Source organism: Marmota flaviventris, chromosome 3, assembly GCF_047511675.1.
Source record: "Marmota flaviventris isolate mMarFla1 chromosome 3, mMarFla1.hap1, whole genome shotgun sequence".
Taxonomy (NCBI): domain Eukaryota; kingdom Metazoa; phylum Chordata; class Mammalia; order Rodentia; family Sciuridae; genus Marmota; species Marmota flaviventris.
Window position 1 is genome coordinate 63991701 of NC_092500.1, and position 22819 is coordinate 64014519.

General features: G+C 48.2%; 2 protein-coding genes across 2 annotated transcripts; both read right to left on the bottom strand.

Moving 5' to 3' along the window:
- Window positions 1–4785: 4785 nt before the first annotated feature.
- Window positions 4786–14901, bottom strand: Soat2 (sterol O-acyltransferase 2). The gene is made up of 15 exons (XM_027949702.2): window positions 14826–14901; window positions 14299–14354; window positions 13283–13419; window positions 12923–12982; window positions 12495–12602; window positions 10153–10429; window positions 9646–9715; window positions 9006–9090; window positions 8503–8548; window positions 8191–8320; window positions 6728–6825; window positions 6282–6380; window positions 5627–5762; window positions 5049–5194; window positions 4786–4862 (listed from the first exon to the last, which is right to left on the bottom strand). Exons 1-15 carry the CDS (start codon window positions 14899–14901, stop codon window positions 4812–4814), a joined length of 1575 nt encoding a protein of 524 aa, XP_027805503.2. The 3' UTR covers window positions 4786–4811.
- A 1151-nt stretch (window positions 14902–16052) lies between these two features.
- Window positions 16053–20885, bottom strand: Igfbp6 (insulin like growth factor binding protein 6). The gene is made up of 4 exons (XM_027949996.3): window positions 20331–20885; window positions 17263–17399; window positions 17010–17129; window positions 16053–16388 (listed from the first exon to the last, which is right to left on the bottom strand). Exons 1-4 carry the CDS (start codon window positions 20656–20658, stop codon window positions 16266–16268), a joined length of 708 nt encoding a protein of 235 aa, XP_027805797.1. The 5' UTR covers window positions 20659–20885; the 3' UTR covers window positions 16053–16265.
- Between the last annotated feature and the right edge of the window lie 1934 nt (window positions 20886–22819).

The window sequence follows — 22819 nt, forward strand, 5'->3', positions numbered from 1 at the left end:
TGCTGGGTTTTTTTGTTTGTGTTTCTTGGTGGTGAGGATTGAATCCCAGGGTGCTTTACCATTGAACCACATCCCCAGCCCTATTTTATGTTTTATTTAGAGACAGGGTCTCATTGAATTGCTTAGTGCCTCGCCATTGCTGAGGCTGGCTTTGAATTTGCAATCCTCCTACCTCAACCTCCCAAACCGCTGGGATTACAGGCATGCACCACTATGCCTGGCCCCAGATCTTTCTCTTTTAAGACAGGGTTTCACTAAATTGCTGAGGCTGGCCTTGAATTTGCAATTCTCCTGCCTCAACCTCCTGAGTCACTGGGATTGCAGGCTTGGGCACAGGTCACTGTACTATTTTTGATTGACACCTTTCTCTCTTTTTTAAAAATATATTTTTAGTTATCAATGGACCTTCATTTTATTTATTTATATACGGTGCTAAAGATGGAACCCAGGGCCTCACACATGCCAGGCAAGTGCTCTACCACTGAGCCGTAACCCCAGTTGACATCTTCCTCTTTATCACAGGCTCCATTCTTTTGTCAGCCTACCTCAGCAAACTGAAAGAGGGGTGGGGGCAGGCCTGACAGGGCTGTTCCTGTCCTGAACATTGGCATCCTGGCTTTACTGCTAGGATTTTACCATTGTGCATTGCCTACTATGGTAAAATAGCCTGTTCCCAGCTGTAAGATTTTGAGCAGGAACTATAGAGAAGGGTTGAGGAACTCTGCAGTTCTTAAATGTTTTAACAAAACAATGGCTATATCTTATGGGTCCATTCCAAAAATGTACACAAAGCTTACAAACTAGCTAATTATGACACTGTTTTTCATGTCCTGGATCTGGCAAAAGCTCAACAGTTTTTCCACATGAATAGGTATCATGAAAGAATAGTAATGTTAATTGTGTGGGAAAGCAGAGGTTATCCTGTAGTGGAAAGTCTTACTGTTACCACCCTCTGTAGAGTGAGCATTGTTTTAAAATAATATTAATTGTCAGCTTGTTCTTGTAACAAATGGAAGAATGCAGTATGTCTAATTTCTTATTACTAAGTAATTTATTTTTAAGTTATTTAAGTATCTTATCCCCTACACTTATCTCTATCTTCAAGTTCTGGTGGAAGATGTCGAAAACAATCAAACATCAGTGAGGGACGACCTGTAATATTTTTCATTTATTTTCTTATTGACAGCAACAGGGAAATTTTTTCTTTTAATTATATTTATTATTTTAATTTGTTCTACTTAGTTTACATGGCAGCAGAATGCATTTCAATTCATTGTACACAAATGGAGTGCAACATTTCAATTCTCTGGTTGTACATGGTGTAGAGACGCATCATGTGGGCAATCGTATACATGTACCTAGGGTAAGGATGTCCATCTCATTCCACCATCTTTCTTACCCCCATAACCTCCCCCCACCCTCCCCTTTGGCCAATCCAAAAATCCTCCAACCTAGATGCCCATCAATAGATGAATGGATAAAGAAAGTGTGGTATATGACAGGGAACTTTTAAAGCCAGGTAGTGAGTTTTCAAAATGTAAACACTTTGACAAGCAATCCTTGGCTAGCTCTGATCTCGTTTTCCAATAGGTTGGACTGCATGTAATTTGTGTCATTCTATCCATCCTTTGTAGGTGAGAATGTTCGGTATATCATGCTGGATGTGGTGGCACATGCCTCTAATTACAGCAACTCAAAGGGGCTGAGGCAGGAAGATGGCATGTGGGGACCAACTCAGCAATTTATCAAGACCCTGTCTCAAATAAAACAGCAACAACAAAAAAAAAAAAAAAAAAAAAAAAAGGCTGGGAATGTAGCCCAGTGGTAGAGCAGCCCTGGGCTTGATTCCCAGTACTGAAAAAAAAAAAAAAATCCATATATCATGCCTTTAAGGACTGGACTTTTGGCTGTTTACTAATGAAAACTTTAGATAAGTGGTTATTATTTAGAGTTTATAACCTTATTGCTAGCACCTGCTACAATAATTATGTTTTGCTAAAGATCTCAAGACTTGGCCTGGATCCCTAAAGGACTAGTGTCCTTAGGTTGATTCCATTTCCTAGCTTGTTTACAAAAAGTAACTTTAATTCAAAAGAAATTAAAATATCAAAAAAGGTGGGGGGAAGCATTGTTAATACTAAAATAGATTTCAAAGCTAAGTAGCTTATAAAGGTAAAGCTCACCTTTAATAATGGCAAAGAGGTCCTTTGGTCAAAAGGACATAACAATGCTAAATGTTCATGCATCTTAAACAGTGCTTCAAAAATATGTGAAGCTGTACCCGGCTGTAATTCCAGTGACTCAGGAGTCTGAGACAGGAGGATGGCAAGTTCAAGGCCAGCGTCAGCAACTTAGCGAGGCCTTAAGCAACTTAGACACTGTCTCAAAATTAAAAATAAAAAGGGGCTGTAGCTCGGTGGCAGAGCACTTGCCTAACATGTGTGAGGCACTGGATTTGATCCATCCCTTTCTCAAAATAAATAAATTTTTAAAAGGCTAGGGAAGTGGCCAGTGGTTAAGCGCCCCTTGGTTCAATCCCTTGTACCAAAATAAGTAAATAAATAAATTAATTAATAATTATGATGCAAAAGAAAATAGATATAATTTTCTGTTTATGAGATTGGCCAATATTAAAAAGTAAAAAAAAAAAAAACAGTATCAGCAGTGGAATGAGGAAATGGGTAACATCATATAACTGTAAGTTCATATAAGGTCTCTAGAGGGCAGTTTGGTAATGTGAGCAACTTTTTAATTTAGCTTGCTCAATGTTCCAGTAATTCTGCTGCTAGAAAATTCCCTTAAGAAAAAATATACGGAGCCGGGCATAATGGTACAAGCCTGTAATCCCAGAGGCTTGGGAGGCTCAGACAGGAGAATCATGAGTTCAAAGCCAGCCTCCAGAAACTTTGTGAAGTCCTGAGCAATTCAGTGAGACCTTGTCTCTCTGTTTTTAAAAAGGGCTGATTCAGAACTCCTGGGTTCAATCCATAGTACCACACACACACACCAAAAAAAATGTACAGTGAGGTATGTATATGTGAGAATTGTTTCTAAGAACAAATATTGTAAATAATTGAAACATGTAATTAATTATAGAAGATAATACAATATATTATCATGGAGTCATTAGAAAAGATGAAATATATCTATTTTTTAATTTTTTTGGTGGGGGGGTACCAGGGATTGAACTCAGGGGCACTCGACCACTAAGCCACTTCCCCAGCCCTATTTTGTATTTTATTTAGACAGGGTTTCACTGAATTGCTTAGTGCCTCACCATTGCTGAGGCTGGCTTTGAACTCGTGATCCTCCTGCCTCAGCCTCCTGAGCCACTGGGATTATTATTTTTTTTCAAGTTGTAGATAGACACAATACCTGTATTTTATTTATTTTTATGTGGTGCTGAGGATCAAACCCAGTGCCTCACACATGTGCTTTGACCACTGAGCTACAACTCCAGCCCCTGCTGGGACCATTTTTAAATTTTATTTGTTTATTTTTTTAGATCTATATTTGACATGAAAAGTTGTCATACACACTGTTGAAATGTGAAAAACAAAAACAAAAACAGTGTTCCATCTCTCTTAGGGACTCTGCTTTTCGGTTCTTGCTCACTCGTCCTGGGGTTAATGTTCCCTCCCTTCCACACCCAGAAGTCCCTAGAACCAGGATAGCAGGATAGGTGGAGAATCCCTGTGGAGAAGATAGACCACAGAGTCTTGTTTCTGGAATTTTTTTTTCTTTGTGTGTGGCTGAGGATTAAACCCAGAGGCATTTTATCACTAAGCTACACCCCCAGCCCTTTTTATTTTTTATTTTGAGACAGGGTCTCGCTAAGTTGCTTAGGGCCTTGCTAAATTGCTAAGCTGGCCTGGAACCTGCCATCCTTCTGCCTCAGCCTTCATAGTCATTGGGATCACAGGCGTGCACCACCATGCCTGGCTTGGTTTCTTGAGCATATTTGCATGCAAATGTTTTGAACTTCTGTCCCCATACAATCAGCCCATTCCCTAATTTGATTTCCATTTTATAGTTGTGAAAACAGGCTCTTCAAATTAAAAGACTTGTCTCGTGTCTATCAGAAGGTTCCTCTCCTGGTCTGCTAAAGGAAAGGAGGCCGGCTGTATGCACTCTCAAGAGTGTGCCAGATGTTGCCAGGAGTGGAAGAATTAATGGGATATGGACACATGCACTGGAGAAGGAGCAGAAGTGGCAGAGGGGTTGAGTCAGGGTTTGCGGGGGTTGGGGGTGTTGACATAGAGGAGGTAAGCCAGAGTGTCACCTCAGATTCTCAGTCTCTCCTGCAACAAGGTCTTTCTTCTGCAAACACAACACTTCAATAGTGCCTGGCACAAAAAGTGAAAATTCAACAAATGATGAATGAATAAATAAACACATGAATGGATAAAAAGGCAGACAAAAAATTTATTGTTGTTTTGAGAAGTATATAAAATCAAAAACCAAACCGTTCTCAAATCTTGGTGGCCCCTGTTGCTCTGAGTCCCTCCACATTCACCAAATCTGTAAGGTTCCCTCAAGTCTCCCTAAGTCTTTCAAGCCATCAGTTATGAGGGGAACTTGTGCCCAATTCATGGAAATGGGTATTGAAGAGTCTCCCCCTAGGCAGAATCTGTGCTCAGCTGCCTGCAGGGCCACAGACCCAAGTCCTTGCAACTCCTTGGTGAGACCCTACATGCAAGTCCCCTGACTCAGAGCCTGGTATGAGGGTGTAGAGAAGAGCCCCAGTCTCAGACTTTGCAGCTAGAGAAGTGCTTGATGGTGTCATCTGGGTGGAGCAAGAGTCCTGACCTCTAGGCATGGCAGGACCAAGATCGAGGTGTCAGCAGCCCCCAGAAGGTTGTCTGTACCAGAGAAGGATGGATTGTGAATGAAGTCATTTCTGGTGACCCCTTGGTGCATCCAAGACATGAGAACCACAGGCCCTGGCCCCTGACTTTGGGTGTTGAATTGAGAACCACTGTGGCTGGCTATTGGGTGTGTCCGGCTGGGGATGGGGAACCAACTGGGTGAGGGTTGTGTTCTCTTACCTGGGGCAGGGGACAGTGCCGTCGTGCATACCATTCCTGGCAGTACAGGCTGACTTGGATGCCCTGGCCCAGAAAGAGTAAGGTCCACATCAACACATTCCACGCGGGGCCCGTGTGCCTGTCATTCATTGTGAAGTTCAGTAGCCCTGGTGTAGGAGAAAAAGTTGTCACTCCAGATCCCTGTGCATTGTCTCCCTGGCTTCCCCCCATCCCAGGGTACTGGGAAGTGGTGGGGCAGGAAGGCCTCATTGGGGAAGACCTTGAACCCAGCTTCAGAAATTCTTGGAGATCTCAAGTGACTCATGTGAAACCAGGATTCCTCAGCTTCCACCTCAATATCCTGGATGTCACACTGAACCTTCCAACCACATCCCAGTTTTTTCCCCTTGTCTCCATCTATGTCCCCTGTTCAAATACTCTCCAACCAGAAAACTTCTCCCACATCCCTCAAGACACCCCTGTGGCCTCCCTTCCTGTTCCCAAGTCCCTTCCCAACCCACCCGCAAACCCAGCAGCTTCTGGGATCCCCAGAAGCAGGAGGAAGACCTCCTCTCCAGTGGCACAGAGGCCAAGCTCACCCCCAATGACAAGGAAGAGCATCAGCATGACGGGGTAGAAGAATCCCAGGACAAAGCAGAAGATGTACTCATGCACCACTGCAGAGACCAGGAACACGCCCAGCATGGCTGCCCCTCGGCCCCGGCCACCAAGGAGCTGGCAGAGCAAGAAGGGGAGTGGGGAGTGAGTCTCCCTGCACCCCTCCACTAAGAGCCTCCTTTTAAGGAAGCCAGGAGGGAATGTGGAGTGATGGAAAGAATATGGGATCTGGGGTCCAAAGGGCTTAACATCAGTCTTGTTCAACAGCATTGAATTAGCTTATTGGGCCTTGGCAGCAATTTTAAAAAGGGGTATAATAGTCCTTATTTTTCAGGATTAACTGTGCTAATGAAATGCATGTGAAAACTTTTGGTAACTGAAAATTGCTCTACGCATGTTCCTTCAAAGGCTAAGAAGGAAAGAAATATCTTGTGGAGAGGGTGAAATTAGGAGTAAAGAAGGAAGGAAGTTAGGTTGTAAGGAAGACTTTCTGCCTATTGGGTTGGGTAAAATGGAGAAAGGTTGTCTCCAGGGCCCTCAGGTTTGATAAGGAGCTGATGGTGCAGCGGGACGGTGAGGGAGGGTGCTCTGGAGAGCCTCTCCTATAGGACCTGAAGGGGTCTGCAGGGCCCATACCCACAGCCCATCCTGATACACGTAGCTGTACAGCCAGTCGTGGACCACCACGTTCCAAGTGCGGTAGTAGTTGGAGAAGGATGTTGAGTTCCACCAGTCCTGGGGAGGGAGTGGAGTTCGGTGGGGAAAGGAGATAAGCATCCCAGGCCCCAGCTCCTTCCCACTGCCCCCTCTGCCTGTACTCTCTCCCCTGTCACCCCAGCTCCCTCCTGCCCTCTTTCCTACCCCACCATCTTAAGAAGATTCCATGGTACCATCCCCACAAAATCAACCAGCCCTGGCTGGTCAGATAGTGGAGAGGACACATCATTCCTACACCTAAAAACTCCATTGCTTATGTGGGAGCTTAATAGCACAGCTAGGTGACACCCAATCGCCATCATCACCCCAACCCTCCCTAACTCTTCCTGCCTCCAGTTTTCAGGTAGCTCAGGTCCAGGACCCACCCTGTAGAACATCCTGTCTCCAAACCGCAGCATCTCTGCAAAAGCATTGAGCCAGCAGTGCAGGAAGGCGAAGAAGATGAGCAGCAACATGAAGATGCCTGGCAGTGGGGACAAGGGCTGCTGTCCAACCAGCCTGGACCTCCAGGCCGCCCTGCCCAGCAACCAGGGCCCAACTCTTACCAAGCATTCATTAACTGTTCACATATTCATGCATTTGTTAATTCACCCATTTTTTCATGAATATGTTCTGACATCTACTCCATGCCAGATGTTGGGAATACAAAAATGATTTGCAGGTCTGGGGATACAGCTCAGTTGGTAGAGTGCTTGCCTCGCATCCACAAGGCCCTGGGTTCAATCCCCAGCACCACCACCAAAAAAAAAAAAAAAAAAAAGATTCTCAAAGCCCTGGTCTTTGGGAGTTCTCAGAGTAGTTGGAGAGACACAAACAAAGAGACAGACATGTCCAACCATGTATCAAGGTCAAATGTAATGGCAACTAAGTATGGTGGCCATGGATGTGCTTGGAAGTGCAGAGCAAGGGGTGGGTCACCATAATTGATGGCTGAAAAAGAATAGGCTTAGCAGGGTGACGTGAGATGTCTGTAGTCCCAGCTATTTGGGAGACCGAGGCAGGAGGATCACTTGAGCCAAGAATCCAAGACCAGCCTGGGTAACATAGTGAGACATCAAAAAATAAAAAATAAATAAATAAAATAAAATAAAGGAAGACTAGGATCACATGGGAAGGGGCCTTGAGTGCCAGGCTAAAGGTTTATTTGTTTGTTTATTTATTTTATGGTGCTGGGGATTAAAACCAGGAACGTGCTACCACTGAGCTATATCCTTAGTCCTTTCTATTTTTTTTTATTTTAAGAAAAGGTCTTGCCAAGTTGCTAAGTTGTAATCCTCCTGCCTCGGCCTCCTGAGTAGCTGGGATTACAGCGTGGTGTGCCACCAAGCTGAACAGACCAATGGTTTAAATCTCATGCCAACAATGGGAATCAGGTTTTTTGTCTTGTTTTGTTTTGACAAGAAAGTCTGAAACAGGGGCTGGGGTTGTGGCTCAAGGTACAGCGCTCATCTAGCACATGTGAGGCACTGTGTTTGATCCTCAGTACCACATAAAAATAAATAAAATAAAGGCATTGTGTCCAACTACAACTAAAAAAAAAAAAGAAAAGAAAATCTAAAACAGGCCTTATTTAGTGCAAGAATAGTGATATTTTTGAAGCAAGGGAGAGTATATACAGAAGTTCACCAGGGCATCCATCAGTCCACAGATAGGAGAGGAAAGATTGGGGGGGTAGGGAGACACTTGAGGAGACTGAATGGAGCCAATGGCAATGAGCATGGACAGGCGGGAGAGATGTGAGAGCATCTGGCGAAAGCAAAGAGCGAGGCCTTCCCTGCTAAGCCTTCTCCAGGGCCCAGCCTTCTCCTGCCCACCCTGGATGACTTACCTGGCAGAGTGGCATGCATGATAGAGAGCAGCAGGGCCCGCGTGCTGAAGGGCTCCCGGCTCATGTTGGCAAAGATAGGAACACAGAGGCGGCCCAGGATGAAGCAGGCATAGAGCACACAGCCCAGGGCCTACAGAGAGAGTGGGGACATACACTATGAGGGGGTGCTGGCAGCTGGCTCTTTGCCTTGGAATTGAACCTCTGGCCCAGCCTCTCCTCTCTCTTCCCTTGGTACCACCCTCTCCCTCCTCCCCAGGTCTCCCCCAGCCACCATGAATCACAGTTGGCCACCCTTCTCTACCATCTTCTGACCTGGGCAAAGTTCTTGGCCACGTAATTCCACCTGACGCTGGGTGTCCTGTAGCAGCAAAAAGAATAATATGCTTCTTGTCCTTTTGTGTCATTTCTTGCTCAGGCCTGTGGCCCTCTCTTTGCAGCTCCCTCAGTCGCTCAGGCCTGGGTGGATTATCCGGGGGGATAGGGGTCTAGAACATTTTAGACTTTTCATAACAATGACATCAAGTGAAGTTATAGCTTGGGTCTCAACTAAGGTGACTAAACATTGGGAGTTTTCTGGGATGTGTAGAATTTTCAGTATGAAAATCAGAACGGAACTGGGAAAACCAGGACAGTTAATCATCCTAGTGTCAATGATAGGTTGCACAAGGAAAAGGGCTAGTCTACCTCCCATTTATTTCCCATCTTTATTATGGGATGCCTCCTGAGCAAGTGGCCAGTGCCCGGGGTGAGAGATGAGTTAAAGGTCAAGGTGCCTGATAGGCCTGGGCACTTGGGGAGGGGTTGCAGGGTCTTACCTGGGGTAAGTCTCCCGGTAGATGAGTGTGGGGCAGAAAAGGAAGTAGAGGTAGCTGGAGAAACTGGGGGCCCAGATGCCCTCACCTGGGGAGGAATGAGAAGGATCAGGAGGGGGAAGGCAGAGAACAGAGGTGAATGGGCTGCTGGGGAAGGGGATGGGATTGGAGAATAGAGAGACACATAGCACAGGGTAGATGGGTGAGAGGCTGGATATGGGGTCCAGATTCAGGCAGGGAGGAGTAGTTAGGGGGTCAGGAGCTGAATTTGCTATTTCATACCCCCTTTTTTGCTTCCATTCCAGGCACCCCATTTTCTAGCACAGGACCTGCTGTGGCCAGAGCTGCATTTGGCAGCTACAAGTTCCCAGTCTCCTTCCCCTTCTATACTGACTTTCTCATAGAAAGTTCTCAACGCCAGGTCTAAACTCCAGAAATCTTGGGTAACAAAGTGTGGTCTCTCAGAGGTGGGGCCTGAGAACTCTAATGACTAAGGCCTTAGAGCCCAGCTGGAGGCCAGAGCTGTGTCTGCTGGCCAAGAGCAGCTAGGGATCGCAGAGTTTTATGAGCATCCTGTAACTGCTGGCTTCCTTCAACCAGCCAAGAAGGCCAAGTTCATGACAAGGTCAGAGAAAGGCCTCACGTCCTCTGGCACGAAGGGTCCCAGGCACAGCCTCTCTCAGGAAGGAGTAACTTTTCATCAGGAGCCTGACCTGGGATGGAGTAAAAGGGAGGTCAAGTTGCCTTGTGGTTCTGAGCAAATCACTTAACCTCTCTGCTCTCATTTACCACCGAGGCAGACCCCACCCTAGCCTCTCCTGTCCCACTTTACCCCTTCCTCCCAGAAGCCTTCCGTGTTGGACTATCAGATAAAAAGAAAAATATGTCCTCTAAACAGATCAGTCTGCCTCTGTGGTTTGCCCCTTGCCCCTTTAGTTTACTTTTGTTCGGAGCCTGCGGATTCCACAAATCCTCCTAGCTGACTATGCCCCTATTAACTAGCTCCGCGTCCTCTAGCACCATCAAACGCCTCCTTCACATGGGCCACGCCCCTCTTCCAGGCTCACCCTCTGCAGAAATGGCCCTGCTTTTGGCTTGTACCCCTTCCCCCTGCACGCTGGGCTTGCACAGCAGCGGGGCTTGTCCTCACCTGCTCAAAGACTAGGATGCAACGCGAGGCTGGCGGGAGCTCATGCTTCACTGCCACGTGGATTGGGAGCACACAGAGCACCGCAGCGTGGGCAGCCAGCAGCACACAGCCCAGGACCGCCCTCAGCATCCAGGCGCCCCCTGCCCTGGGCCTGGCCCACAGCCGCAGGGCCTGGTAGGGCGCCAGCAGAGTGGCCAGGAACATGGGGACCCACGTCACCAGCGCCAGGGGCAGCTGTCCGAAGCTGAAGATCAGCAGATCAAACTCCAGCACCAGCCTTGGGGGAAGGAGAGACTGTAGACAAAAGTGTAGCCCATCCTGATCCCCGTGCTCTTGAGTCAGAGCTCTTGGAGGATAAGCTTTTGTTGTTGTTTGTTGGTTGGTGCTGGGGATTGAACCCAGGCCTTAAACATACTAGGTGAGTGCCCTACACTGAGCTACACCCCCAGCCCTTTTTACTTTTTTAAATTTTAATATTTATTTTTTAGTTATCGGCGGACACAACATCTTTGTTTGTATGTGGTGCTGAGGATCGAACCCCGGCCGCACGCATGCCAGGCGAGCGCTCCACCACTTGAGCCACATCCCCAGCCCTACTTTTTTAAATTTTGAAACAGAATCTCACTAAATTGCCCGGGCTGACCTTGAACTTGTGATTGCCCTGGCTCAGTCTCCCTCTTGGCTGGGATTACAGGTGTGTGCCACCACAGCAACAGAGGTGTCTTGGGAAGGCTGTGCATGCCCCATCAGGGAAGGTGGTCAAGATGTCTCTGCTGCCTGGCAAATCTAGCCAGGGCATTGCCTCAGGAGACCCAGCCATGGAATGGATTTGATTCTAAATGATTCTTGGAGGCCTTTGTGAATTTTGTGGTGTTCAGTATTCTGTATATCCCAAATGTTATAGTATGAGGTATTTAGAATTCAACTTTGATTTTCAATAGTTTTGTTTCTTTAGAGTGTCTGCAGTTGTAGACCCATGCTAAAAGAATGTAAATTGTTCAGTGTGTTGCTTCCCTAGGTTAACAGAACATGGTTTATGAGCTGGGATGTGGCTCAGTAGAACCCTTACCCAGCATGAAGGAGGTCCTGGGTTCCATCCTCAGCATGGGAGATGAGGGAAGGGATATGGTTTATAAAGGTGAAAAATGAGAAACAATCTAAATATCTGTTAATAAAGGACTAAATGAACAAAATCTGGTACCTCCATACTCTGAAGTCGTTAAAAATCAGTGGATTGACATGGAAAAATCCCTAAGAAAGTTGTTCAGTGTAAAAACAAATTGCAAAATAATAGATATAAAACAAGAGTTTATAAAAACTCCCACAACAGGCCTGAGGCTATGGCTCAGCAGTAGCGCACTTGCTTGGCATGTGTGAGGCACTGGGTTCGATTCTCAGCACCGCATATAAATAAATAAAATAAAGGTCTGTCAACAACTAAAACTAACTAAATAAATAATAAAACAAACTCCCACAACATACATCTCTTTGAAGTGTGTGTATGTATGTGTGTGTGTGCACGCGCATGCATGAAAAATGCTCAAGAAGGACTATCACTTTACAATAAAAAGTGTATTTGAAGTTTGTTTGTGTGTATTTGTGGCACAGAGATCTAACTCAGGGCATGCTAGGTGAGCATAATTGGTCCTCTTTCTTTTACTGCTTCCTAAGCCCAAGTTAAGGTGAGGTCAGGGGGAAGGTGGAGGTCTTGAAAATACAGACCCCAGGAATATGCAGCACTCTGAGGCTCATCATCAGAATAGGGAGGGGATGCTCTGTGGAAAAAACAACTAAGACATTGCACACGTCTGTCTTCCCCACAAGATCAGCAATGGCTCATGGGAGCCAGTAGGTACTCCATGATGATGAAGGTTACTTGAACAGACCTACTTGGAAAGGAGTGTTTGAGGGTATATGTATAAACACACACCTACATCTGCCTCCAGGCAAGATTACTATTGAGAAGCTGCATGCAGTGGCCACACCTGTAATTCCAGTAGCTCAGAAGGCTGAGGTAGCAGGATCATGAGTTCAAAGCCAGGGCTGGGGATGTGGCTCAGTGGTTAAGTGCCCCTGAGTTCAATCCCTGATACCCCCCAAAAAACAGAAAGAAAAAAAAGTGGGGGCATGGTATCACCAGAATGTCTGGCCTTGGGAAGAGAGACCAAGGGCCATCCAAGGCCAGGGAGGGCAGGAGTACAAAAGTGTTTTATGTGAGAAGTTGGCTGGTGAATGTCCTCAATCAAAGCATATGCCCTTTGGGGTCAGGGGCACATGGAGTACTGGGAGATAGAGGGTCTGATCTGATTGACATGCCTATCTCAGGCAGGAGGGGGGCCTACCTGCCCTCATCAATGAAGTCGATGGCCAGGGTGCTAATGATGAAGACACACAGGCCGGCAATAAACATGTGGTAGATGGTACGGAAATGCTGCACCTCCATCAGCTCACTGGAGAGACAGGGATCTAAGGTCAGTGGGGGACAGCCCTCGGGGTCATATGGACTAGATCAAGTACTGTACACAGAAGGACATGGGGGCTACTGATCCAGAACTTCCAGCTAAGTTCTGAGATATGGCTGAGACTTCTCGTCCAGGTCTCCTTTCTTCTACAAGCATATCCAGGCCAAACAGTGGGGGAACTGAGCCTTAGAAACCCTCTCCGATTCTCCCCACAAACCACCTAGAGCCTAGGAATAAGAATCAAGGTATCCTTGATCCCCAGTTGAAGCTCTTTCTTTTCCTCCTGTTCCTATTTCCCCCCGACTTACTCAAGCAAGGATTTGCGGACGACGAAAACTTTCCGTCTTCCAAAGGATGGCTTCTGGGTCCTGAATTAAAACAGTTGGTTAGGGTCAGGCTCCAAAGGAAGAAGGCAGTGGGCAGAGGACAGCTTCATGCAGAAGGTCAGTACGTGTGAGCCCAGGGTAGTATCAGGTGAAAATCAGGATCAGGGCAGAGCAAGGCAGAGAAGGTGGAGGTTAGTATCAGGGAGTCAGGGCAATGGGGGGAGAAGTGGGGAGCCTGAGGTCAAGGCCATGCTAAAGCTGGCAAAAGGTACAAGTTTGTGGCTCAGGGTCCTTCTGAGCACCCTGCAGTCATTCCCCAGTTTTCTGGATCCTCAGACTCACTTGCTTAAGGGAGCTGGGTGAGGGGAGGGCAGAGGTCTGTCTTGTGGTGGGTGGGATTGTATGGCCTCCCATATGGCCCGATCCAGCAGCTCCACCAGCTTTTCCTGTGCTTGCTCCAACAATTGCATCTTCACTGCCTACAGGACAAAAGTCCACTGTTCCTCCAGCCAGCCGGATTTCTTTCCACTTACCAGACATTTACCTAGCTTCTCTCTATGCCAAGTGATAGGGGTAGAAAGATGACAAGCCATGCCCAGAGATTCCCCAGCCATTTGCCTCCTGGCTTCCTGTGACATCAGTGAGAATCAAGAATGACCACAGAGCAGGGCGGGGTAGCACACTCCTGTAATCCCAGTGGCTCAGGAGGCTGAGGCAGGACGATCATGAGTTCAAAGCCAGCCTCAATAATGGTGAGGCACTAAGCAACTCAATGAGACCTTGTCTCTAAATAAAATACAAAATAGGCCTGGGGTTGTGGCTCAGTGACTGAGTGCCCCTGAGTTCAATCCCTGGTATCCCCCTTTCCCCCAAAAAAGGGAATGACCAGAGGAGCAATGCTCCTCCCACTTCCTGGGTCTGAATTTCTACCAGGTCATTTCTGATCCTTATTTGCTTACCTCTGACCTCTAACCTCACTAATACTCTATATGCTGACTTTTGTCCCATCCTGGAGAACCTGTATTTCAAAGTCTGCCATCTTAACCCTTAATTCCAACCTAATGTTTGTTGTTTGCAGTACTGGGGATTAAACACAGGGGCACTCTACCACTAAGCCCTTTTAAGTTTTTGAGACAGAGTCTCACTAAGTTGCCCAGCTGGCCTCAAACTTGTAATCCTCCTGCCTCAGCCTCCCAAGTCACTGGGACTACAGGTATGAGTCACTGTGCTGGGCTCTAATCTGAACTTTGTACTTGAGAACAAATCATCTTTATCACCAAGCCAGTCCTCACCCTTCCTTGCCTCCTGCCACCCCAAGGACCTGTCCATCTTGACCCCAGGTCTCTGAGGTCCCTCACCTCCATATGTCGGGTCCATTGCACCAAGTCTGGGGCTCTGTGCGTCTCAGTGTTTCCTAGGAGGAGGGGGTCAAAGGGAACACTCAAGGGGGAGGAGTTAGGGTTCTGTAGACCCAGGGGTATTCTTTGTACAGGAAACACCTCTGTAGCTTAGCAGCCTCCCCTCTGCCCAATCAGTCACTATCTAGTATCTCTGGTGGGGCAACTAGAAGAGGAAGTTATTTTTGTAGATGAAGAGGCCATTGGCAAGAGGGATATGATGACATTATTGGAAACAGGGGCCCCAGGGAATACGAAGCTATTCCATTATCCTCTCTGGTTAAAGGGTCAGAAAGGCATGAGAAGGCCACCTTTCTGAATGCCCCTTTTCTCCTCCACATCTAGGCTGAGCCGTGTGGGACAGACACCAGCATCTGCCTTCCCTTCCTCCCAGGACAAGGGGAAGGGTTGAAGTTAGCCGGTAGGAGGCCCCGCACAACAGTGCATCCCCACCCCTGAGCTTTGTGCCCTCCCTGAGGGTGGCTCACCTTCTCCAGAGGGTCGCTCCTCCGGTTCCCCTCCCAGCCCTTCTCTCCTCCGCAAATGAGTCCCCATTGGTTCCATATGCCAGTCTGAGTGGGCAGCAAGTGGCTGTGGCCTGTGCTCCCTCCTTTCCTTCACAGCCCGCCTGCCGAGCTCTTGTCCCACTCAGCTCAGCTGGCAGCTCCAGAGGCTAAAGTCCTTTCAGGTGGAGGGAACCTCCAGGACACAATAGGTTATCTCAAGACAGGGCTTCTCAGGGCCAGTTCTGCCCTGCTGGCTGTCACCGAGAGGGCCTCATCCCCCCAACACCACCATCCAGTCACTCAGCTCCAAACCTGCTATCCCTCCCACGGGAGTGGTGGCTCTGTATGAGGCTGGAAGGGGGACTTTGCCTCTCTGAGGCTTATCACTTATCACAGTTTGCTTTCCAGTCATTCTCCCACAGGCTTGAAGGTCAGGGAGCAGTTAAAAACATCTTCCTGTAACAGTGCATTCAGCCTCCTGAGACCGTGAGATGAGGTGGGCAATAATATTCTGATGGGGGGGTGGTACACATGACCACCTCTAGGAAATGTTGGGTGCTAGGGCCCCTGATTGTCAGCTCTGTCCTACACCTGCTTGGGTTAACAGGCAGAAGGGAAACCAAACAAGTTTTTACTTGACACTGAAGAACCAGATGTAAACTTCTCTCTATTATTTACTAGCCCTGTAATTCCAGGCAAATGACACAAAAAATTTAAGCTTCCTTTGAAAAATGGAGGCAAAAACTCCCTACCTCACGAGGTTATTGGAAGCCCAAAATAAGTAGTCCAAGTCAAAATCACACAGCTCAGTCCTGATCCATGGAAATGGGCTCAATAAATATTTTCCTTCCTCTTTTTGTAGTAACAAATGGGTGTTTTGAGAATTTTTTTTTGATGAGTTCCTGTTGGGGATTAACTATTAATCCTTCCCCTCCCCCATGTCCAAAGATCATTGTTGGAAATTAGGTCACGACCTCTGATGGAGGCCATGATTTCAGTGTCTCCCTTCTCTCTACCTCCCAGTGGAGAGCTGAAGGAGGCTTGACAGCGCCATGCGGTGCTACTTGCTGTGTCCTGCAAGTCCTCCCAAGTGCAGTGCGAGGAACTGAAGATAGTACATAGGGAAGGGGGACATGGTATGAGTGGGCTGCTGTGGGAGACAGGGCCTGGGGCTTTAGAACAGTGAGAGGTGGACACAGAGACACAGGCCTGAGACCCCCAACACAGCTTTATTAACCTCCCAGGCTGATACCAACAATTATTTCAACTAGATGTGAAATAGGACCCAGGAGTGAGGGGGACAATGACACAGGGCCTGAAGGTGTATGGTGGGACTCAAAGCCCCTGAGTTACTTATCACTTAATAACCCAAGATGACAGCCCCACGCTCCTGCCACTGGCCCTGCTGCTCCCCACCCTGCTTTAGCCACTGCCCCCTGTGTGACAGAGGGAGCTTCCATTGCCATCTGGAGACCCGGGTAGAGGCTGGCCCATCCGATCCACACACCAGCAGGGGCCTCGGCGCTGTCCCTGGGAGGAACGACACTGGGGAGAGAGGCACACAGATGAAGGGTGAGGCCTGAGGTGGGAAGGAACTCTTCAGCCTGAGTATTCAGAAATACCTCAGGTTCCTCAGGACAGTAGGGCCCTGGTTTCCCTTCCCCCTCTTCACCCACTAAGTTGTGCCCATTCTGCTAGGACAGAAAATAGTTTTCAAGTATGACTCCCAAACCAACAGCACCAATAGCACTAGGGTATGTATTAGATATATAAATTCTCAGACCCTACCCCAGACCTACTGAGTCCGGACTCTGCAGGTAGGGCTTAGCCATCTGTGTTCCCAAGCCTTCCAGATGATTCTGGGCCTCAAGTTTGAGAGCTACTGAGAGGCCACTCCTTGGGGACTTTAAGTCCTCTACCACAATGTATAGTTAGATATTCTTTTTTTTTTTTTTTTTCTTCAGTGCTGGGGATTAAATCCAGGACCTTGTGCATGCTGGGCAAGAGCTCTACCACTGAAGCACAATCCTCAGCCCTAATTATTCTTTATGTTTGTGTGGGTGCTAAAGTTGGAAATCCTGATAGGCAGGGACAGTGTCTTATTTAGGCAACTCTGTAAGTGCCCCTCCCCATTCCTTGTACTGGGGAGGAAAGGCCTCATCTTACCTGCCGCTTCCGATAGAAGCCTCGATGGTCACAATTTGGTACATAGAGGGTGTGAGACCCTCTGAAGACCTCAGTCTGGAGTTGCTGTAGCACTGAGTCCAGGTGTCTGCGGCAGGGGCCCTAGGGGAGGGAGAGCGGTGGCTCAGGGCCCCACAAGCCAGGATCCCCCAGACCAACACTGGAGACTTATCCAAGCTGCCAGAAGCAGTCTGAGATAGAAGTCTCCAGGGTTCCCCACCTCTCCTGCTCCTACCATCTCAGTTTCTTGGACACCCCCAGGATTGTGCCGAGCGGGAGTGGTGGAGGTCCCTGGATTCTTCTGGTGGTCTCTGCGGTTCACGTCCTGTGGATGAGTGGTGCCTCCTTGGGGTTTACTCTCCTTCGGATTCTCTATGGCCACAGAAAGAACAAAGAGGCAAAAGATCAGCTAGGTGCCATGCAGAGAAGAGTCCTGTCCACCCCTATCCACTGGAACGAAGGAACAGAGGGCCTTAAGGTGTAGGAGAAAAAACCATGGGAGGTTAGAAGCTGGTTCCTCTGCCTCATCCTAGCCAGTTTCTTTCTCTGAAAACAGTTATATTACTTTTCCTGACATTATATCCCCAAAGTAATTTTATTTATTTATGTATTTATTTATTTTGGGGCCGGTGATTAAACCTAGGAGTGCTCAACTACTGAGTCACATCCCCACCTGTTTTTATTTTTCATGTTTTTTTAAAGAGAGAGAGAGACAGAGAGACAGAGAGAAAGAGATAATTTTAATATTTATTTTTTAGTTTTCGGCGGACACAACATCTTTGTTTGTATGGGGTGCTGAAGATCGAACCCGGGCCGCACGCATGCCAGGCGAGTGCTCTACCGCTTGAGCCACATCCCCAGCCCCTATTTTTCATTTTTTAAAAATATTTTTAGTTGTAGATTGACACAATATCTTTTGTTTATTTATTTATTTAACATGGAACTGGGAATCAAACCCAGGGCCTTACCCGTGTGAGGCAAGTGCTCTACCACTAAGCTACAACCCCAACCTTTTATTTTTCATTTTGAGACAGGGTATTGCTAAGTTGCTTAGGGCCTTGCTAAATTGCTGAGGCTGGCTTTGAACTTGTGATTTTTTCTGTCTCAACTCAACCCCTAAAGTCAATGGGATTATAGGTATATGCCACTGCACCTGGCTTCCCAGGGTAATTTTTTTTTTTTTTTTTTTTGGTACCAGGGATTGAACTCAGGGGCACTTGACCACTGAGCCACAACCCCAGCCCTATTTTTTGTATTTTATTTAGAGACAGGGTTTCGGGCTTGGGATGTAGCTCAGCTGGTAGAGTGCTTGCCTTGCATTCACTAAGGCCCTGGTTCAATTCCCAGCACCACACACACAAAAAAGAATATGAATCTAGAGACAGGGTTTCACTGAGTTGCTTAGCACCTTGATCTTGCTAAGGCTAGCTTTTAACTCGCAATCCTCCTGCCTCAGCATCCCCAGCCACTGGAATTACAGGCATGTGCCACTGTGCCCGGCTCCCAGAGTAATTTTTTATTTTATTTTATTATTATTATTTTTTAATTTTTTAGGTGTAGATGGACACAACACAATGCTTTTATTTTTATGTGATGCTGAGGATCGAACCCGGGTCCCGCCCGTGCTATGCGAGCGGTCTACCGCTGAGCCACAATCCCAGCCCCCAGAGTAATTTTAAGGCTTATAAAGAAGAGGCATTTTGAAAAACAAACAAACAAAAAAACAAAACAAATTTTTCACTACTGGTTTTTTTGAGGCTTTTAAGCTATAGGTGAAAAGACCTGGCTGTTCCAACAGAAGCCACAAGGGGGTGCACCAAGACAGGAACCTGATGGGGCAGGAAAGCAATGATGTAGGAGGGGATCAACAGGGACCCAAATGGAATGTATGTCCTGGCTGTGACCCTGCTGTGACTCAACCTACCCCTCCCAAGTTTGACATGTGATTTCTTTGGGGGCACTGCAGTGGATACCTCTCCCTTCTGTTCCCCTGTGGCTCAGTTCAGCTCAACCTTATTAGTCCCAGGAGCATGTGGATTCAGCCCTTAGCCATGATGCGAAGAAAGTTACAAAGGTACAAGGAATGAGGGGTTTCCAACCTGTGGGTTGCTCTTACTCTAGAAAAAGTTTCTGATGAGAGAGGTGCTCCTGTGGAGCATCCAGGAATAGAAAAAGGTAAGAAATAATCCTAGATTAAGGCAGGGAAGGGAGAATGCACTGCTTGAAATTTGCCCCAGCTATAAATAAAATTAGATATTGGAAGGAATGCAGGGATGGTCTTTCCCTCTCCATGCCCAGGGACAAGCTCTCATCTGCTTTCACTACCAGCGACCCAATCCGACTCTAACCCTTCTTCCTCTGGTTACCCTATCTTTTTAAGACCCAGCATTTAGTACCTCAAACTGCCTTCTTTGACCCACTCTAATCGCCCCTTCCAGGAGGACCTCTGGAAGCCTGGACTCAGGCACTTGGGATTGAAAGAGACTCCAGTTTCATTTCTCATCCCTCCCATGAAATAAATCAGGAACTCAGATGCTCTGGGATGGGGGCACTTGCATTTCCTGCTTCCTCCCATCTCCCTGTTGCCCCCCATCTTTTGAGAGCTGACTCACTTTGGTCCCACCCACCCAATGACTCAGCCTCCTTTGCTCTTCCCTGGGGTAGGGCTGGGTGGGGAGCTCGAGTGGAGGGTTTTGAGCAAGTTTAAATCATAAGCATGGTTTGGCAAATTCCCTCTTTTCCCACCGCCTTCTTCCTCCCCAGGCTCTCCAGGGCCTACCCACTCTCCCGGTGTAGTCTGGTACAGCTCTGGTCATCTTCTCCTCTAGACCTCAAGTTCAGGTGCTTCCAACTCCGGCATTAGGAGGAAAGCAACTATTGCTCAATGTGCAGAATTTGGGTGTCTGGGGCTCCCTTCCCTCCTCCGAAAGGAAGGAAGCTGGGTCCTGTCTCCAGCTTGGGCATCCAGGGTTGAAGGAGCTGGGGCGCGTGGGACGGCTCTAAAACCCTCTATCCTCCTCCCCAGCCCTTTCCCTCAAGGGAGAATAAATAGAAGGAGCAAAAAAGGAAAGTTAAGAGTTCATTTTCCTACTATATTCCCAGATCCCCTAGCCGCACCTCAGCCTTCTGTTCCCTGCACTTGCCCCTTACCCCCAGAGTGTGCCCCTCTCCTAAGGTCAGGGAGGAAGAAGCAGCACCCGCCAGGATCTACAGTCTCGCAGGGCTGTTCGCCGCATCTCTAGATCGGCGCGGGGAGAAGTGCGGGTCTCAGGTGGGCGGGGCAGGGGCGGAGCGCGGACTCACCAGCGGCTGCCCGGGCCGGGCTGCATCGGCCCCGGCCCAGCAGCAACGCCCGCAAAGGCGCCTCCTCGTCCTTGTGCGGCTGGCACTGTAGTCCCGCGGCGCAGTTAGGAGTGTAGACCCCACACTGCTGCCCCTCTCTCCTGAGACAGCCCCCGGTTTCTTCACAGCCCTCCGCCGGCTGTCCCTCATCCTCTTGCACGCAGCCCCCAGGACATCCCGCCTGCATCCCCTGCCCGCAGCCTGGGCACTGCGCCAAGGCGCCTGTTGGGCGGGCAACAAGCAGTAGAGTTAGCAGCAGCAGCGGTGGCAGCAGCCTGTGGGGGGTCATCGTCAGGATTTTTGCCCCGTCCACTCCTTCCAGAGCAGTCGTAGAGCAGCTCTGCCCGTTGCCGCCCCTCTGCCTTAAGTAGCCGTCGGTCAGGGGCCGGCCCTTTAAGAGCCAGGTGAAGGGGGGTGGGGGAGAAGGCAGAGGCTTTCCCTAAACTGGGTGGGACTGGAGAGCCCCCCCCACCACCTGGGTCCTCCCCACTCTTCTCTCCCCGCTCCCTTCCCAGTTTCTGTTTACTTCCCAAATTGCTCTGATTTTTCTTGCTTTGTTCCTGGGAATCTCGCCCGGAATTTGGGAGCTGTACAGCTGGCTGGAGGGACTGGAGGGTGGGGAGGAGTGGAAGAAGGGAAGGACTGGAGTGAGATGAGGGGCAAACCTGAAATCCAGTTTGTGTGTATGTGAAGGAGTATGAAAGGCACGTGGGGTCTCCTGTTTGGAGTGAGAAGATGGGGGGCTTAAAAAACGAACCGACAAGGGACGGGGGGGGGGGGGGGGCGGGGGTGGAGTCATGAGAGGCATGGGGACAAATGCAAAGAAAGAAGATGGAGATGATGGATCATGGGGTGTTGGGAGAACCTACTACTGACGGAAGAGACCCAAAGAGAGGAGAGGAAAAGCAAAATTGGGGAAGGGGAAGAGTAAGTCTCCCTGAGTAGTGTCTATGGGTAGAATAGGTTTAGAGAGAGCAGGACTGGGGTAAGATGATAGAAGGGGTTCTGGGGAGCTAGGGATAAAATGGGGAAAAGGTGGAGAGGAATACACCTGGAGTAAGCTGCAGGAAACCCTAGCATTGTGGAGTAGACACGTTGAGTCTAGAAGGACTGAAAAGGGGCTGAGTGTTCAAAGTGAAAATTAGCCAAACACCTGGGAGTTAGGGAAAGGGGGTATTATCCAGTTGAAACTCTGGAGTGTGTGGGCAAATTTAGATGAACTCATATTCTGGATGTTCTTGGGGGACAGTGGACAGAGAGCATACCCCACCCCACCTCCCAACTCTTTAGGTTATCCTTCTTCATTTCTCTCCTTTCCCTAAACCTGTCCTCCTCCTCACAAGCATGCAATGGGGTTTCTAGATTTCTCAGGTTATGCTTTTGTGCCCAGGAGGCTTTGGAGAGGGTCTGAGTGTTTGCATCCAGACACTTGCCTGCCCTTTTTCGGCTGGTCTGTCTTAGCTGCTCCTGACCAGCCCTTCCTTCCCCAGGCAGTGCCTGGCCAACCCCTAGCACTCCAGCATCACAGGATAAAGGAAGAGGAAATGTTTCCTTCTGCAACCCATACCCGCCCAGCTCTGGGTTATGCAACAACCAACTCAATCTTTCCTAAAACAAGGACTTCAGGCAGTGACTAAGTTTAAATTCTGGGCCCCCAAGCAAGAGTTTCAGCAAGGACTTTCTGAACTTTGGGACAAATACAATATAAAAAGAGCCTCATTTGCAGCCCCCCCGCCTTTCAGGGACACTCTGGGATCCTAGCATCTGCATTTGGGAAGTAGTGTTTTCCCGTTGCCCTGAGATACTCAGGGCAGATTGGACAGTCGGGGAAGAGAAGGGGTGGGTAACAGCTCTCCTCCACCTAGGGCTCTGTGACCTCCTACTCCCAAGCTCTGACCCCAGGGTGGGGAACTTGGCTCCTGGGCCTAAACTCTTATCAGTCTTTTGTTTCTTTTTTGGTGGTACTGGGGATTGAATCCAGGCCCCCATTCTTTTCTTTTTCTTGTGCCTGCTAGGCCAGTGCTCCACCACTGAAGTACATCCTCAGTCCTTGCCCCCGCCATACACACACACACACACACACACACACACACACACATGCCTTTATTTTTATGTTGTGCTGAGGATGGAACCCAGTGCCTCACACATGCTAGGCAAGCGCTCTACCACTGAACTACAACCCCAGTCCCCCCCCAGTCCCTTTTATTTTTTAAAATTTTTAAAAATATTTATTTTTTAGTTTTAGGTGGACACAATATCTTTATTTTATTTTTATGTGGTGCTGAGAATCGAACCCAGCGCCTCACGCATGCTAGGCGAGCACGTTACCACTTGAGCCACATCCCCAGCCCCCCTTTTTATTTTTTATTTTGAGACAAGTTCTCACTAAGTTGCTTAGGGCCTCACTAAATTGCTAAGGCTGGCCTTGAATTTGAGATCCTCCTGCCTTA